At 57.0% G+C, this 17512-nt stretch overlaps 1 protein-coding gene across 4 annotated transcripts in view; it reads right to left on the bottom strand.

Annotated features, from left to right (window-relative positions):
* SPTBN2 (spectrin beta, non-erythrocytic 2) overlaps positions 1 to 17512 on the bottom strand; it is a 63098-nt gene that overhangs the window by 19165 nt on the left and 26421 nt on the right. For all 4 annotated transcript variants that reach the window (XM_084634248.1, XM_084634247.1, XM_084634249.1 and 1 more), the window contains 11 exons: positions 12435 to 12586; positions 10301 to 10474; positions 9807 to 9898; positions 9528 to 9608; positions 9218 to 9333; positions 8415 to 8527; positions 3884 to 4071; positions 2565 to 2682; positions 2029 to 2187; positions 1485 to 1787; positions 786 to 939 (listed from right to left, as the gene is read on the bottom strand). In XM_084634248.1, coding sequence (XP_084490374.1) covers positions 786 to 939; positions 1485 to 1787; positions 2029 to 2187; positions 2565 to 2682; positions 3884 to 4071; positions 8415 to 8527; positions 9218 to 9333; positions 9528 to 9608; positions 9807 to 9898; positions 10301 to 10474; positions 12435 to 12586 — 1650 coding nt within the window. The remainder of the gene's footprint in view (positions 1 to 785; positions 940 to 1484; positions 1788 to 2028; positions 2188 to 2564; positions 2683 to 3883; positions 4072 to 8414; positions 8528 to 9217; positions 9334 to 9527; positions 9609 to 9806; positions 9899 to 10300; positions 10475 to 12434; positions 12587 to 17512) is intronic.

Below are 17512 nucleotides of genomic sequence, written 5' to 3' on the forward strand. Positions count from 1 at the left end.
GTATTGGGGTGGGTCATACTTACAGCATTGTATTATCTCACTTTACTTGTTTGAATAATTTTATTTATTGGACTGATCATTGTGGTAATAAAACTCCTACAATTACCAAAAGTCATCCCTGAGTGCGAGTGTTGCTGCTACTGCCATGGGGCTCCCAAACAAATAATAATTCTGGAGATACTGGGCCTGATCTTGGGACAAGAACCTACCAGATTGCAGAGTGCTAACTGGGGAAAATGAAATCAGCCACATAATCAATACATCAGGCAACAACATGGGATCCTTGCTTACAACCCCTCCTTCCCCTGCCATTTGCCCCACAGGAAGAGCCATGGGGCTCCTGACCCTTGGGTCCTGGGGGCAAAAGGGGGCCAGGGTCATTGGTAATGGTGCGTATGAGGCAGGGGAGACAAATAGGGGGCCCACAGCGAGTAATAGGGGAGGGAAGGCCCTTTTGCTCAGGCTATAGAGTCAGGGCTAGGCACAGAGCAGGGCTCACACCAGGCAGGGAACCTCCACAGAGACGCAGAGGGGTGAGAAGCTCACAGGGTGGCTTAAGATATGGCATTGCCCCCTGCAGATGTGGCCACCCCAAACTCAGCTGGGCTCTGAGCTGTTCTCTTGAGGAATGGGATGTGGGGGCTGGGGCATGGCAGGACAAGCACATGGAGGAGCAAACATAGAATGGGCTGGGACATGGCAGGGCGGGGATGAGGTAGGGGCCTGGGATGCGGCAAAGCTGAACACGGAGGGTGCTGGTTGGCTGTGGTGAGTGGAGCTGTTACCTTCTCCAGGGGTGGCGAATCTCTGTGCAGCAGTGCCAACAGCCTTGATGCGCTCGGCCTGCACGGCGATGTCGGCCTCCACCAGTGCATGGATCTGCAGCAGGTCTTCCACACCGTGCAGATGCTTCCCAAAGTCCTGGGACTGCAGGCGGCCCTGCGGAGGGACGGGCAGCTGCTGACTGCATGGGGAGCCCTCCCAGATCCCACCCACCAGTGCCCATACCTTGGCCCTGTCAGGGGAGGGGCACGCCTACAGACAGAGCCAGGCACCCTCCCACACTCTGCCCCAGTCAGGAGGACAGACACAGCAGCAGGCTGCACTGGGGTATGTGGGCACAGTCCCAGCTCCCTGCCCCCTGCAGCACAGGATATAGCACCCAGGGCATCTGAACTCCCCTTTGCGCCAGGGCATCGCTATCCCCTGCTCCCTCCCCTCCATTACAGACATTCAAAGCCTTCTGCCCCACTGACCCCCATGTACCCCATGTCTGAGCTGGCAGTGCCCCCAGCTTTACCCCCTTATCCTTTCCAAGAGGAAGGCCAGCCTGCCACTCCGCCTCCCCCTGCTGGAGCTCCTGGGGATGGGGCTGGCAGAGAGCACCTGGGACACCTACCCCAGACAGCTGGGCCCCTCGGTGGTGGCAGATGGTGGCGGCCCAGGCTGGGCAGGCTGCTCCCAGCCCCACTGCCCCCACATACCTTCATCTCCTCCATCCAGTCCATAAGGTAAGCCAGGTCCTGGAACATCTTCTGCAGGTCCAGGTTGAGGAGCAGGCGCTCACGGCGTGAGGCCACCAGCTCCCGCAGATAGTCCCACAGCCGCACCACGTTGTTCTTACGGGCCAGCACGCGCTTGATGTCATGGTAGCACTCCGCCTCCAGCTCGGTGGCCACAGCATTCACGGCCTGCACGCGCTCACTGTAGGCCACGATGTCTGTCTCAATGGCCTCATGCTTCCGCACCGCCGCCTCCACTGCCGAGATGTCCACGCCAAAGTTATCCTGCGGGGGAGGGCAGGCATCATGCCGGGGCAGGGCTGGCTGAGGGGGTCACTGCACAGCTCCTCCCACCTACAGGTCATGGAACCAGCCGCCTCTCTACCGGAGAGAGCACTGGGCTGGGAGCCAGGACTCGTGGTTCTATCCCCAGCTCTGGAGGGAAGTGGGGTGTCGTGTGTTGGGTGGGGGCTGGGAGTCAGGAGTCCTTGGCTCTAATCACATGGTTTGTGGGTTTGGGACTCACCTGGGACACCAGGCGCTGGTTCTCACTCAGCCACGTCTCCCGCATGGCTGCCTTGCGGTCAAATCGCGCTGCCAGCTGCTCCAGCTTTTCCTGGCGGATCAGCTCGTTGCGCAATGCCAGCTCCCGCTCGTGCTCCGCCTTCTCCAGCCGCTCCCAGGCCTGCAGGGGGGAGGGGGTTAATTACAGCAGGGAGTCAACATCTAACACAGGCCAACAATTAATGACAGCACCAATGACCATCTCCCAGGGATCTCTCTCCTGACATTGAGATGCAGCCGCCTCTGAGGTGGCGGGGCAGGGACTGTTTATACAGGGTTCCCTCGCCTGGTGCTGAGATGCAGCTGCCTCTGAGGTGGGACGTGGGGGCTGTTTGTACAGGGATCCTCGCTCAGCGCTGAGATGTTTTCTATCACATCCAAAATATGACACCTCCAGAAGCAAAGCCCCCCAGCACTGAGTTGAGGGAGGGGGGCCAGCACTGGCTGTAAGGGGAAAGCACCCCCTACTGAGTCCTTGTCCTGCCCTCTGCTGCTCACCTTGTTGATGTCAGAGATTAGCTTGCCCTCACGCGGTATATACACCTTCTGGTTGTTGGCGCGCATCTTGCTCTGGATGGTGAAGAGCAGCACCTCCAGGTTCCCCTTCTCTGTGAACCTGAGGGGTGGGGATAGGGTAAAGGGTCAGACAGAGTGCCAGGGGTATGTGTCTCAGAGGCTGGGAGCTGATCCAGGCGGGCTGGTCACAGAACCTGGGCGGGGGAGCAGGAGCCCATCAGAGCCCAGGGGACAGGGGCAGGAGCAGCAGTTCCTGAACCCAGAACACATATCCACATCCCTTCCCTCCTTGTGGTTCTCTTCAATCTGCCACCAGGGGGAGCTCATGTCATGCCAGAGGCTCCCCAGTCAGGGTCCTCACTAGGTCATCTAGTCCAGTCCCCTGCAGTCCAAGCAGGACTAAGTAATAACTAGACCATCCGTGACAGGTGTTTGTCTAACTGCTCTTAAAGGCCTCCAATGATGGAGATTCCACAACCTCCCTTGGCAATTTGTTTCAGTGCTTAACTACCCAAACAGGAAGTTTTTCCTAATTTCCAACCTAAGCCGCCCTTGCTGCAATTTAAGCCCATTGCTTCTTGTCCTAACCTCAGAGGTTAATGAGAACAATTTACCTTGTTTCAAACTTTTACATACTCTGATGGAGAACCCGACACACTGCTACCTCCCCCAGCGCCATTCTTCTGCTCTAACTCCCCAGACAGGCTGGAGACCACTACATGCTTTAGTCCCCACGTGGACTGGGAGGGAACCTGAGTCAGTCCCTCCACCTTGGGGTTAAAGTGGAGCCAACGCCCCCTAGAGGGGCAAGGCCCCACGTGCCATTCCCCACCCCCGTGAGCCAGCCAGCAGGTAGTGCCACTGGAACACACAGGGCACTGGAACACACCAAGATTGGGAAGTGACCAGCTCATACAAGGTCCCTCTCCCACAGGCTGGAATGGGGTAGGCTCCCTGGTCACACACAGCATGGTGGGCACCTGTGAGGGCAGTGCCGCCAGTGTGAGTAGCTGGACATGATGTGAGCACTCTTCCCATGTTGTGTAGGCGGCAGCTGAGTAACCAGCGTAGCCAGTCTGTCTGTAGCAAGGCATCCCAGAGTGCACTGCGCCCTGGGAAAAACACCCACAATCCTCTGCTCATGCCAGAGGTGGGGCAGGATAGCAGAGTGGCACAGATCTCTCAGAGTGCACCAATCCAGGTGCTGATTACAGTCCTGGGGGTTCCCTGTGCCGTGTTAGCTGTGCCAGGGCTGCCAAGTGGTGGCCCAGGGCCGACTCAGAGGTGGGTAAGGGACTCACTTGGGGGGCTTCTCGACAGTGCGATAGGTGTTGAAAGCCTGCAGCTGGTTCTGCACCCCGCTCAGGGAGTTGGCCAGCTTACGGTCGTTGAGTGTCAGGATGGTCTGCTCGATCCACTGCAGCAGGTCAGAAGCCAGCGTCTCGTACTTCTCGATCAGCTTGTCAGCCTCAATGGCATAGTCCAGCACCTGGCCAGGAGGGGAGGGGAAAGGAGGGAAGGAGTCACTCACCACCAAGCCAGCATGGGTCAAGCCTGTTGGCTGACAGCCCCCTCCGAGATGGATGGCAGCCTCAAGAACCCAAGAGGCCCCAGCCATAGGTACCAACTTTGTGGGTGCTCCAGGGTTGGAGCACCAACGGGGAAAAATTAGTGGGTGCTCTGCACTCACCAGCAACCAAACCTCCCCTCCCCCCACCTCACCTCGTCCCCTGAGCACACCGTGTCCCTGCTCTTCTGCCTACCTCCCACTGCTTGCTGCCACCAAACAGCTGTTTGGCAGCATAGCAAGCTCCGGGAGGGAGCGAGGAGGAGTGGGAATGTGGCATGCTCAGGGGAAGAGGCAGGGCGGGGATTTGGGGAAGGAGTCGGAATAGGGGCAGGGAGGCGGCGGAGTTGAAGCGGGGACTTTGGGTAACGGGTTGGAATGGGGTCAAGGCAGGGGCGGAGTCAGGGCAGGGCCGGGAGCAGAGGGGGGGTCAAGCACCCACCGACGTGAGCAGAAGTCAGCACCTATGGTCCCAGCAGCCCATCCTTGGGCTCCATAAGAGCCAATGCTCACCAGCGACTCAGAATTTAACATCCAGTAAAGAAACCCTTCCTCCCACACCATCCATCCATCCACCCCATCAACTCTTTCTCCCACTCCATCCATCCATCCACCCCATCAACGCTTTCTCACACTCCATCCATCCACCCCATCAACCGTTGCTCCCACTCCATCCATCCATCCATCCTTCCCATCAACCCTTTCTCCCACTCCATCCATCCATCCCATCAACCCTTTCTCCAACTACATTCATTCATCCACCACATCAACCCCTTCTTCCACTACATTCATCCATCCTCCCCATCAATCCTTTCTCCCACTCCATCCACCCACCCCGTCAACCCTTTCTCCCACTTCATCCAGCCATCCCATCAACTCTTTGTCCGAATCCATCCATCCACCAACCCCATCAACGCTTCCTCCCACTCCATCCATCCATCCTCCCTATTAACCCTTTCTCCCACTCCATTCATCCATCCACCCCATCAACCCTTTCTCCTACTCCATCCATCCACCCCATCAACCCTTTCTCCCACTTCATCCAGCCATCCCATCAACTCTTTGTCCGAATCCATCCATCCACCAACCCCATCAACGCTTCCTCCCACTCCATCCATCCATCCTCCCTATTAACCCTTTCTCCCACTCCATTCATCCATCCACCCCATCAACCCTTTCTCCTACTCCATCCATCCACCCCATCAACCCTTTCTCCCACTCCATCCATCCTCGCCATCAACCCTTTCTCCCACTCCATCCATCCTCGCCATCAACCCTTTCTCCCACTCCATCTATACACCCCATCAACCTTTGCTCCCACTCCATCCATCCATCCACCCCATTAACCCTTTCTCCCACTTCATCCATCCAACCCATCAACCCTTTCTCCCACTTCATCCATCCATCCACCCCATCAATGCTTTCTCCCATTCCATCCATCCATCCACCCCATCAACCCTTTCGCCTACTCTATCCATCCATCCCATCAACCCTTTCTCCCAATCCATCCATCCACCCCATCAACCCTTTCTCCCACTCCATCCACTCATCCTCCCCTTCAACCCTTTCTCCTACTCTATCCATCCACCCCATCAACCCTTTCTCCCACTTCATTCATCCATCCACCCCATCAACGCTTTCTCCAATTCCATCCATCCATCCACCCCATCAACCCTTTCTCCTACTCTATCCATCCATCTCATCAACCCTTTCTCCTACTCCATCTTTCCTCCCCATCAACCCTTTCTCCCACTCCATCCATCCATCCATCCCATCAAGGCTTTCTCCCACTCCATCTATCCTCGCCACCAACGCTTCCTCCCACTCCATCCATCCATCCTCCCCTTCAATCCTTTCTCCCACTCCATCCATCCCATCAACCCTTTCTCCCATTCCATCCATCCATCCACCCCATCAACCCTTTCTCCCATTCCATCCATCCACCCCATCAACCCTTTCTCCTACTCCATCCTTCCTCCCCATCAACCCTTTCTCCCACTCCATCCATCCTCGCCATCAACCCTTTTTCCCACTCCATCTATACACCCCATCAACCTTTGCTCCCACTCCATCCATCCATCCACCCCATTAACCCTTTCTCCCACTTCATCCATCCAACCCATCAACCCTTTCTCCCACTTCATCCATCCATCCACCCCATCAATGCTTTCTCCCATTCCATCCATCCATCCACCCCATCAACCCTTTCGCCTACTCTATCCATCCATCCCATCAACCCTTTCTCCCAATCCATCCATCCACCCCATCAACTCTTTCTCCCACTCCATCCACTCATCCTCCCCTTCAACCCTTTCTCCTACTCTATCCATCCACCCCATCAACCCTTTCTCCCACTTCATCCATCCATCCACCCCATCAACGCTTTCTCCAATTCCATCCATCCACCCACCCCATCAACCCTTTCTCCCATTCCATCCACCCATCCACCCCATCAACCCTTTCTCCCATTCCATCCACCCATCCACCCCATCAACCCTTTCTCCTACTCTATCCATCCATCTCATCAACCCTTTCTCCTACTCCATCCTTCCTCCCCATCAACCCTTTCTCCCACTCCATCCATCCATCCATCCCATCAAGGCTTTCTCCCACTCCATCTATCCTCGCCACCAACGCTTCCTCCCACTCCATCCATCCATCCTCCCCTTCAATCCTTTCTCCCACTCCATCCATCCCATCAACCCTTTCTCCCATTCCATCCATCCATCCACCCCATCAACCCTTTCTCCCATTCCATCCATCCACCCCATCAACCCTTTCTCCTACTCCATCCTTCCTCCCCATCAACCCTTTCTCCCACTCCATCCATCCTCGCCATCAACCCTTTTTCCCACTCCATCTATACACCCCATCAACCTTTGCTCCCACTCCATCCATCCATCCACCCCATTAACCCTTTCTCCCACTTCATCCATCCAACCCATCAACCCTTTCTCCCACTTCATCCATCCATCCACCCCATCAATGCTTTCTCCCATTCCATCCATCCATCCACCCCATCAACCCTTTCGCCTACTCTATCCATCCATCCCATCAACCCTTTCTCCCAATCCATCCATCCACCCCATCAACCCTTTCTCCCACTCCATCCACTCATCCTCCCCTTCAACCCTTTCTCCTACTCTATCCATCCACCCCATCAACCCTTTCTCCCACTTCATCCATCCATCCACCCCATCAACGCTTTCTCCAATTCCATCCATCCATCCACCCCATCAACGCTTTCTCCCATTCCATCCACCCATCCACCCCATCAACCCTTTCTCCCATTCCATCCACCCATCCACCCCATCAACCCTTTCTCCCATTCCATCCATCCATCCACCCCATCAACCCTTTCTCCCATTCCATCCATCCATCCACCCCATCAACCCTTTCTCCCATTCCATCCATCCACCCACCCCATCAACCCTTTCTCCCATTCCATCCATCCATCCACCCACCCCATCAACCCTTTCTCCCATTCCATCCATCCATCCACCCACCCCATCAACCCTTTCTCCCATTCCATCCATCCATCCACCCACCCCATCAACCCTTTCTCCCATTCCATCCATCCATCCACCCACCCCATCAACCCTTTCTCCCATTCCATCCATCCATCCACCCACCCCATCAACCCTTTCTCCCATTCCATCCATCCATCCACCCACCCCATCAACCCTTTCTCCCATTCCATCCATCCATCCACCCCATCAACCCTTTCTCCTACTCTATCCATCCATCTCATCAACCCTTTCTCCTACTCCATCCTTCCTCCCCATCAACCCTTTCTCCCACTCCATCCATCCTCCCCATCAACCCTTTCTCCCACTCCATCCATCCATCCATCCCATCAAGGCTTTCTCCCACTCCATCTATCCTCCACCAACGCTTCCTCCCACTCCATCCATCCATCCACCCCATCAACGCTTCCTCTCTCTCCATCCATCCATTTATCCCAACAACTCATCCTCCCTATCTATTCATCTAATCCAAGGGTTCTCAAACTGGAGGTTGTGACCCCTCAGAGGTTGCGAGGTTATTATGTGGGGGGTCATGAGTTGTCAGCCTGCATCCACCAAACTCTGCTTCACATCCAGCATTTATAATACTATTAAATATAAAAAAAAGTTTGAGTACAAAAGTTTGAGAACCACTGCTTCTAATCCATCCAACCCAATCCATCCACGCTCCCAACCCACCCACCTAGCACACCCCATACAGTGACAGCACTCCCTGCCCTTGGTTTCTGCCCTTGGTACCTTTCCAATGCGCTTTCCCTCCACAGCCAGTGCTTTCATTTTGGAGAAGTAGTGGTAGTAGGTCGCCACATATGTGATGATGGACTTCTCATCTGGCTGGTCCACGTTGACATCTGGGGGCAAGAGCCATGTATGTCAGTGAGGGAGCCGCATCTCCCATTGCCTCCTCACTGTGAGGGAGGGCACATCAGCACCAGGCACTTCCTGGCAACTAACACCTAGATGCCCTGGTGTGGGGGTGAATGGGAAGCAGCAGTAATTTCTCTTCAGTGGGTGGGGATTAACCAGTGGTGTCGTAGAATCATAGAATATCAGGGTTGGAAGGGACCTCAGGAGGTCATCTAGTCCAACCCCCTGCTCAAAGCAGGACCAATCCCCAATTTTTGCCCCAGATCCCTAAATGGCCCCCTCAAGGATTGAACTCACAACCCAGGGATTTGCAGGCCAATGCTCAAACCACTGAGCTATCCCGGAGCCCCTACTTCCAGCCATGAACCTCCCTCTTCGTGTATATGAGTGCAGGATGGGAAAGTGGTCTGGATTTTCCCAAAATGCACTGTACCATGGAAAAAGACCCCTCTGCTTTCAGCAGCACAGAGGCAGGATGGGAGGGGAGTCTGTCCCCCTTGTAACAGTGTTTCCCAGCAGCATTACCCAGCCACAAACTCCGCCCCGACCTCCAACCTGGATGAACGCATATGAGAAAGGCATTTTCCCCCATACCAAGAATGGACGACCATTGGACTGAGACCCCGGCTCACCCCAGCCCTCCCTCCTCTAGGCCCACACAGCTTGACACCCACCTTCGGGGTCCAAAAGCTTGGTCAGCCCCAGCTCCTTCTCTGCTACGTTAAACGCATTCTGCAGGTTGTAGTGGGCATTGCATTTCTTCAGCGTGTCAATATCTATAAGGTCCGGCCTGCAGGGGGCACCAAAGGGCATACAGTGAATGCCAGGCCGGAGGCTCCACCCCCACTCCCCCATGTCTCGCTGACCCCCATCAACCCCATCCTAATGCCCCACCCTAGGCCAATGCTAGAGGACAGTGGCAGCACGCGACGGGTCCCTGAGATCCTGGTGTCCCCTGCGCATCCAGACGTGGCCCACACTGACCTGTGCTTGTGGACAATCGCATTGAAGGCCAGGCCATCCCTCCAGCTGGTGGTGAAATTGTGAACGTTAACATTCTGGTACCTGTAACATACAGACACAGCAGTGAGGGGGATGGAGCTGGAGCCCCTTACAGGGGAAAGGGCCCATGTCCCATTCCCGACCCCCTCCCTCCCCCCAAGCCAGCCAGTCCTCTCACCATGGGGCTGCATCCGAACCAGCATCCCCTAGAGAGAAAAGACCTGATACTCTATCCCCCGATAGCTACCCTTTACCCCTTACCCTGCCGTCTTCATCTGGCACCAGAGCAGCAGGGCATCCTTGGCCGATTTCTTCTCCTTGTTATCCTCAGTCTCCACGCTGATATCCTGGATCTGGGGAGCAGATACAGAGGCAGGTGCAGGTTAGTCCCACCAGCACCAAGCCTCCCGGGCCATGGAGAGAAGGCTCCATGCTCCCTGGCCCATTCTTTCTAACATCACACGATTGGGAGGGGCTCTTTCCCCATGGGCAATTTGAACCAGGGATCCAAGTGGTCCCCAAGCAGCCACTCGAGTACTGGCATAACACAGGCAGCCATAGGGCAGTGGCCTGCAGCCGTTAGGGGCATGACCACTCCACCATGCCAGCAGGGACAATTGTTCCGTTGTCACCAACTCTCACCAGGGTTGGCTCTCCATGAGGGGGAGAGGTTGGGGAGCTCTGAGACTGCAGAGGGATAGAGGGCTTCAGGTCCAGGGTGGGGAAAGGGGTGGAGACTGAGCTGCTCCAGGTACCTGGAAGCGGAGGATGATGGTCCAGATGAGGCCCAGCGTGAGGCGGTGGTTGCCATCGACAATGTCATGGGAGCCCATATTCTCCAGATGCACCTTCTGCTCCTTGAGGAACTGCAGGGCCTTGTCTACGTTCTCCAGGCAGTGGATCCGCATTCGCCCTTTGGTGGGCTTGGGCTGGAAGGTGGGAGTAACAGGAAGGGGATCCCCCTGCCACCCACCTACCCTGCTGCCAGCACCCCTCTTCAGTATTTCCCCCAGACTGTGCTCCGCATACCATCCTCCTCTACTACTGGGATCCCACCCCAGCCCCCCTCCAGCCTGCACTCCCCACGCTGCCTGCTTCCCTGCTCCCAGGATCCCACCTCAATCCCCTACTGGCCTGTGGGCCCCACACTGCCTGACTCCCCCTCTGCCAGGACCCCCTTCCCTGACCTGCACTCCTCACTGCTGGTTCAGCATCCATGCTGCTCGCAGCAGGCAACAATCCAGGTGCTGGGCCGGATGCACCAGCTAGCTCTGGCTGGGAAGCCGGTTTAACAGGTCACCCACACAGACCAGAGCATGCTGGAGTCTTGGCCCAAGGCCCTTACAGCTCTGAGACCAACGAGGCAGCTCAGCCCAGCCCTGGGAACAGTCTGCTCTTGGTCCCTGACACAGGGGAGAAGCTGAAGTTGCGGCAGGGTTTGGTGCAGGAGCCTGACACAGGGGGGAGTTAGGATAGCTGAGCACAGCATGGGGCACTGACCACCACTTTGCATGCTGCACTGGGAGCCAGGATGCCTGGGTTCTATTTCCCGCTCTGCCTCTGATGTTGGGCAAGTCCCTTCCCCTCTCAGTGCCTCTGTTTTTCCTCCCATCTCTATTCAGACTGAGGTCTTCAGGGCCCAGACCATGTCTCACTCTGTGTCTGCGCAGCGCCCAGCACAATGGGGTGGTGATCTTGGTTGGAGTCCCTAGACACTGCTCTTCCCAGAGCCAGGAATAGAAGTCAGGAATCCTGGCTCCCAGCCCAATGTTCTAGACACTACACACCACTCCCCTCCCAGAGCTGTCAAAAGAAACCAGGAGTCCTGGCTCCCAGCCCAGTGTCCTACACCCTGGGCCATACTGGAGTCCACCCTTCAGCATGGAATTTCCATGCCTGCCCTCCCCATGATTCTGGCTGCCCTCGCCCGCCCTGGGGCTGGGTGCTGTGGGAGCCATCTCCCTGGTGCCAGGAAGCCAGGGCTCCAAAGCAGAGAGGACCTGGACCGCAGCACCTGTGGCAGTGAGGGCAGGGGCGTAGGGAGTGATGTGCCCCCTGAAGACAGGGTGGCGGGCCAGGGGCAGCTCAGACAGACACAGCCAGGTGGCTCCAGCACCTGACCTGCCCAAGAACCAGAAAAACCACCAGAGCAGGGCTGGGCGTGTAGCCAGCCTGCCCCACCCAGCCCAGCACCTGGCATGTAGGCAAGGAGCTGCACTGCATGCTGGGAGCAGGTGCTGAGCTCAGAGGGCAGCCAGGGCATGAGTCACAGAACCAGGAGAAGCCCAGCTTGACAGAGGAAGACACAGAATGGGCTACAAAGCCAGGCACAGGGAGCTGTGGGTGCTATTGGGTTCAAGTCTGCACATAGGTGGGGACGACCAGAGAGGGAGCAGAGCATAGTGGTTACAGCAGAGGGGGGCTGGCAGTCAAAACTCCTGAGTTTTACGCTGGCTCTGGGAAAGAAGTGGGGTCCAGTGGGCTAGAGGAGGCTGGGAGCCGGGACTCCTGGCTTCAGAATTGTAGGCATCAGTTGGGTCAATCCTGGCTTGGGGAGCGTCCCTGTAGTGGCATGTTCTGTGGGGAAGCAGAATTGGGGATAGGCACCATGGCTGCCCGTTTCTGAGGTGCCCTCCGGTGGCCACTTCTCTTGCAGATGAGGGTAGTGGGTCAGAGCAGGCAGGCTGGAGGTCAGGACTCCTGGGTTCACTCCTTGCTCTGAAAGGGGAGTGGGGCCTACTGAGGTGACTCCAGATTCTCCCTGAGGTAATTAAGATCTGAATTCGGCCCTAACCGCACTGGTATATGAAGCCTCCAGCAGAGGTGAAGGAGCCCAAATATCCCATGGCACTGCTCCCAGGGTGCCCTGTCCCCCAGCCCCACACTCACCAGCTGCTCACCCGACAGCACCTCCAGCAGGCGGATGAGCATGCGCCCATCGCGCAGGTCATTGTACAGGTCTGCGATGCGGCAGGTCACACGTGCCAGGTGAGAGTTCACCCATTTGGTGAAGGTTTTCTTCTGCACGGCCTCGCGCTCATCTGCAAGAGAAGCAGCCACCAGAAGGCTCCTCAGAAACGGGTGCCCTGGCGTCTATCCCCAATCCTGCTCTCCACAGAACACGCCATTACCGGAGTGGGGGCTCCCCAAACCAGGATCGACCCAACCAATCCCTACAATTCTGGATCCAATCCCAGCCTAGCCCCCTAATACTCAATGCTTCCACTCCCCCACAACTCAGTACTGGATCCCCAACCCCACTGCCTCCTTCCCCAGCCAGCTCACACCAGTCAGCTCTACCCTACAGTAATAAAACAGTACCTGCAGTCCCGAGTTCCTGGGAGACCCTACAATAACAATCCACCCTACTCAGCTCTAGTGCCTCAAGAGATCCTACAATAACAAACAGGTCTGTACAGCCCCAGTTTGCCCAAGACACAATACAATAATAACCAGTTTGCCCAGCAACAATGCTCACAGAAGACCCTACAATAACAAGCACCACTACAACGCATGCCTTCTTCCTCCCCTGTAATAACATTGGGGCTGGGGAGGGAGATACCAGCGGGGGAGGAGTAGGTCTGATTCTAAGGGGCAGGAGGCATGGGGGCATGGGGTCAGCACTGTCTGCAAGGGGAGAGCGCCCCCTGCTGAGCCCCAGCCTGCTTCCTGCAGCACAGTGCAGGGTGTAGCTGACAGCTTCCCAGCCCCAGGTGCCATGAGAGGCATCTGGGAGAAGCGCCCTGAGCCCCTCCTCAGCTGACAGGCCCTGGGGGTTCCCCCGCCCTGTGAATAACTCCACTCCCTAACCGCATACTTATTCCCAAGGCTCCTATTTATCCACAGCCCCGGCTGGGTGGGTCGTCCTGGCAGAAGCCCGGGGATGGCACAATACTATCTGTTCTTCCAGACCTGACGTAAGCCAGGAATATGGCGAGGGAACCGGGCTGAGCCAGAGCTCCCTGCAGGCATCCCACACCAGGCACAACCGGATTTACCTTCACCTTGAATCAGCTGAGGGGGATGGGACAGGGCAACTTTCCCCTCTAAGGGGCACCAGCTCCAAGCCACCCCAAGGTCCTCCCCTAGAGCTTCTGTTTTCCCTCCTGCCCTTTGACTGTTAGACTGTGAGCAATTTGAGACAGAGACTGTGTCTGGGCAGTGCCCAGCCCGAGGGGGCCCTGATCACAGTTGGGGAGGTCTGTGCAGCACCAAGCCCAGTGGGGACCCCAGTCTCATCTGAGCCCCGTCATACACGTAACAACAATGGGAAATGCAGGTGCCATGAGGCTGGGCCCTGTCCTGCTTGTATCTACCAGAGATCTGGGAAGGGGATGTAGGGGAGTACTGTTTGCATATGATACTGGGTGTTTCAGTTGGTCCAGGCCAGGGAGGGCTGTGGCCCAGGAAATCTGGGAGGAGCTGCCCTAGCTGGGAGTGCAGGCAGCGTGAGGGTAGGGCGATCTTAGGGACTCCCACTCCCAGCTGGGCTCCAGAGTGACTGTGCAGTTCAGGGAAAGGCCAGGCCATACTTGTGGGCGGCTCTGCACAGCCTGGCTCAGTGGGCAGTGGGTGCCAATGCCCGCAGTGATGGGATGGTGATGGACCAGTGTCTGGGAGCGGGGGGGAAATGGAGGCTAGGAGCCCCCAGCCCCACAGAGCACTGAGGCACCAGGACAGCAGGGCAAGGAGGGACTTGCCTGCTCCAGAAGGGGATTCCCTGCTCCCCTCAGGCAGCCCAGCGAATGACAATCATTAGAAGCTTCTCCAAATGTTAACTGAGCTATTCACCACCAGAGGCTGGGGAGCAGCATGGTCAGCCACAGACTGGGAAACTGAGGAACTGAGCTGGGCAGGTCAAACAGGGAGTCTGTGACTGAGCTGGGGATAGAACCCAGGAGTCCTGACTCCCAGCCCCCTTGCTCTAACTGCTAGACACCACTCTCCTCCCAGAGCCAGCCAGACAGCCTTGCTTGACTCTGGCTGCATTTACTGAAGGGTTTGTGCATCCCAGCCTCTCTGGAGGGGTGTGTCTCTGTTTGTCCCTGAAATGCACATTACCCCCCACCCCCACCATTTGGTCTGATGACTCCTTGTCAGGGCTGCTGCTCTGAGCAAACACGGACCCAGCCTTGGGCAGCCCAGCCAAGCCCAGCTCCCTCCTGCCCTGACTGCACCGGCCACAGGAGCATGTGTGTGTGGGGGGCGGGGGGGGTTGTCACGTACTGAGGCGAGAGGAGAGTGTGTTTGTGCAAGGGCGAGAGGCAGTGCGACCTGCTGGGGACAGTGCGGGGGGGGGGGTGCGTTCATGTGCGCTCTCCAGTGTGTTTTTGCCCTCATCTGAGCAACCCTCAGACCCCCCTCAGGCGTCTCATCAGTCTCATTTGTTTGGATGCAGGTTCCAGCCCCAACTTGTCAGCAGCTGCTCCTGTCAGGGCCCTTGTGTAACAGGCCAGACCTACTGCAGGTCCTCACTCCAGCCCCCACCCCACCCTGATCTCTTGCCCCCCAACCCCCTCCTCCACCAGTTCCTGCTCCTCTCCCTGCCCTCTCTGCGTCCCTCACTCAAAACCCACAGTCCTCCGGCTCTGCCAATGACCCTCAATCCCAGTCTGCAGTCCCCAGCTCTGCCAATGCCCCTCAATCCTGACCCTCAGCCCTAACCCCGGCTGCAAAGCCTGTCTCTCTCTCTCTGTTGCCTCTGAGAATCCCTTTAGTGCTTAATCCTGTGCCGTTTTCTGGGCACTGTGGGCAGAGCCTGCCTGTGGGATGTTAGTTTATCACCCCAGGTTCTGGCAGATGCCAGAGCCCACCCACCCCACACCTAAGCCAGAAGCAAGTGCCAGCATTTCCTGTTTGAAGCTGCATGTTCAAAGCCAGGAGCCCAACACTCCCATTTCCAGGACCGCAGTGATGGCCAGTAGCCCACACAGGTACTCAGCAAGTCACCTAGGGTGGGGGCATCCCCACTTTCCCCTGGACTTGGCCTGGCTTGGGAGACGGTGGGAGAAATCCACCAGAAACTCTCTCCTAGTGCCACATTCACTGAGTTTGTTGCATTTACTATTCAGTGTTTTCCCAGTGAAAAACTCCAGAAAAGGGAAAATGGGGGGATCTGGAGTGGGAGGGACCTTTTCCTAGGGCAAGCACAGCACAGGGCAAGCATCAGCTGCCTTCCGCCACCTCCTCACCCCACAGGCCCCAGTGTAAAGCATGGGGCCGTTGCACCTGGAACTGCATGGGGACCCAAGGATGCTGCTGGGAGGCAAAGAAGCCCTGGGGCTGCTCCCATTTACACTTGGGAACAGGAGGTCTATGTCCAGGAGGCAGCATATCTCCAGCCATGATTCTGTTTGTTGCCTTGAACGCTGTCATGTTAAAAGGCCCTTTCCCCTCACTGAGCTCTAGCCTCATGTGGATGTGTTTGTGGGGGCAGTTCTGGGGATTGGCTGGAGACTGGGGGTGAAGATTAAGGGTGCATGAGAGAAGCTGGCTGCAGGGAATCCCTTTGCATTGTTGGGGAGGGACTCCTGGGTTGTATCCCTGGCTCTGGAAGGGGAATGAGGTCTAGTAGTTAGAGCAAAGGGGTGGGGGGATCTGGGAGCCAGGACTCCTGGGTTCTATCTCCTGCTCTGGGAGAGAAGTGGGGTCTAGTGGGTTAGAGCAGGCAGGGAAGGAGACTGGACTCCTGGGTTCTATTCCTGGCCCTGCCCACAACTGGGCTGGGTGGCCTCAGGGAGCCCCTTCCCCGCTCTGTGCCTGTTTCTCCTGCTATGGGGTTTGTCTGCAAAGTGCTGTGAACTCCTGCTCTGGGCTGTGCTCCACCCTACCCTGCTGGCTTCTGGTCTGGGGCTGGTTCATACTGGGGGGGCAGGTCCTGGCAATGAGGAAACCTCTGCCCTGCAAACAGAGTGTCTCGTGCGGGTGGAGCCTGGTGGGACTCCTTAAGAAGAGGAGTGGGGGATCCTGTCTGAGAGCACAGCCTTGGGAAGGGTCAGGGCTGACTGTGAGATAATCTGGGCTGGGGGAAGGGTAGCGTCAGTAATTGGAGGAGGGGGTGGCTCCTGGACAGGTGCCCCACAGTTACTGGGTGGCGAGGAGGGTGAGGGATGGAGACGTTTTCCTTTCGGAACAGTCTGAGACCAGATCTCAGGGCAGAAAGCACCTTATAAATGCTACCTGCAGGCAGGTTCACAGCAACCACTCCATTACAAAGGCGAAACCAAGCCATAGATCAGGGGAGGGACTCGCCCCCATGGCACTCTGTTAAGTCAGGGCAGAGTCCTGACAAACCCACCCGCCATCTATAACCACTAGATCCATTTCCCCTCCCAGAGCCAGCAATACACCCCAAGAGTTCTGGCACCCCCCTCACTTTAACCATGAGCCCCCTCTCCCCTCCCAGAGCTGTGGAGAGAGCACAGGAGTTTAGGGAATCCCCTCACCCTCACCCCCACCCAGCTGCAGATCACAACACTCAGCCTATTTGCATGTGCGATCTGGGCTGTACCTACCTAAACAACAGGTGTCTTAGTCCGGAGGCTGGGGGAGGGAGGCTCCAAGAAAGCACTCTGGGGGAGAGCGCCAGACTGAGTCACCCATCCACAGCCAGGCTGGGAGGGGAGCACCCGAGACTGGTTAGAGGAAGGGGGCTGGGTGCTAGGACTCCTAGGTTCTATTCCAGTTCTGCGAGGGGAGTGGGGCCTAATGGGTTAGACGAGGGGGTCTGGGAGTCAGGACTCCTGGGTTCTAGTCCCAGCTCTGCCTCTGAGCCCAGTCCCTTCCCCTCATTCACTCCTCTGCTCCAAACCCTGAACCCCAACAGTGCTGACTTCAGCCTCAGCCTGTGGGCTCTCCTGGCTGCAGGCGGGGCCATGTGCAGAGACGACCAGCAAAAGAGGTTCACCTGTTCCCCAGGAGCTGCCTGCACAGGGCAATGTAGGACCCTGAGGAGGGAAGTGGGGATG

This window comes from Lepidochelys olivacea (genome assembly GCF_965140295.1).
Source record: "Lepidochelys olivacea isolate rLepOli2 genome assembly, chromosome: 7".
In the NCBI taxonomy this organism is placed as follows: domain Eukaryota; kingdom Metazoa; phylum Chordata; order Testudines; family Cheloniidae; genus Lepidochelys; species Lepidochelys olivacea.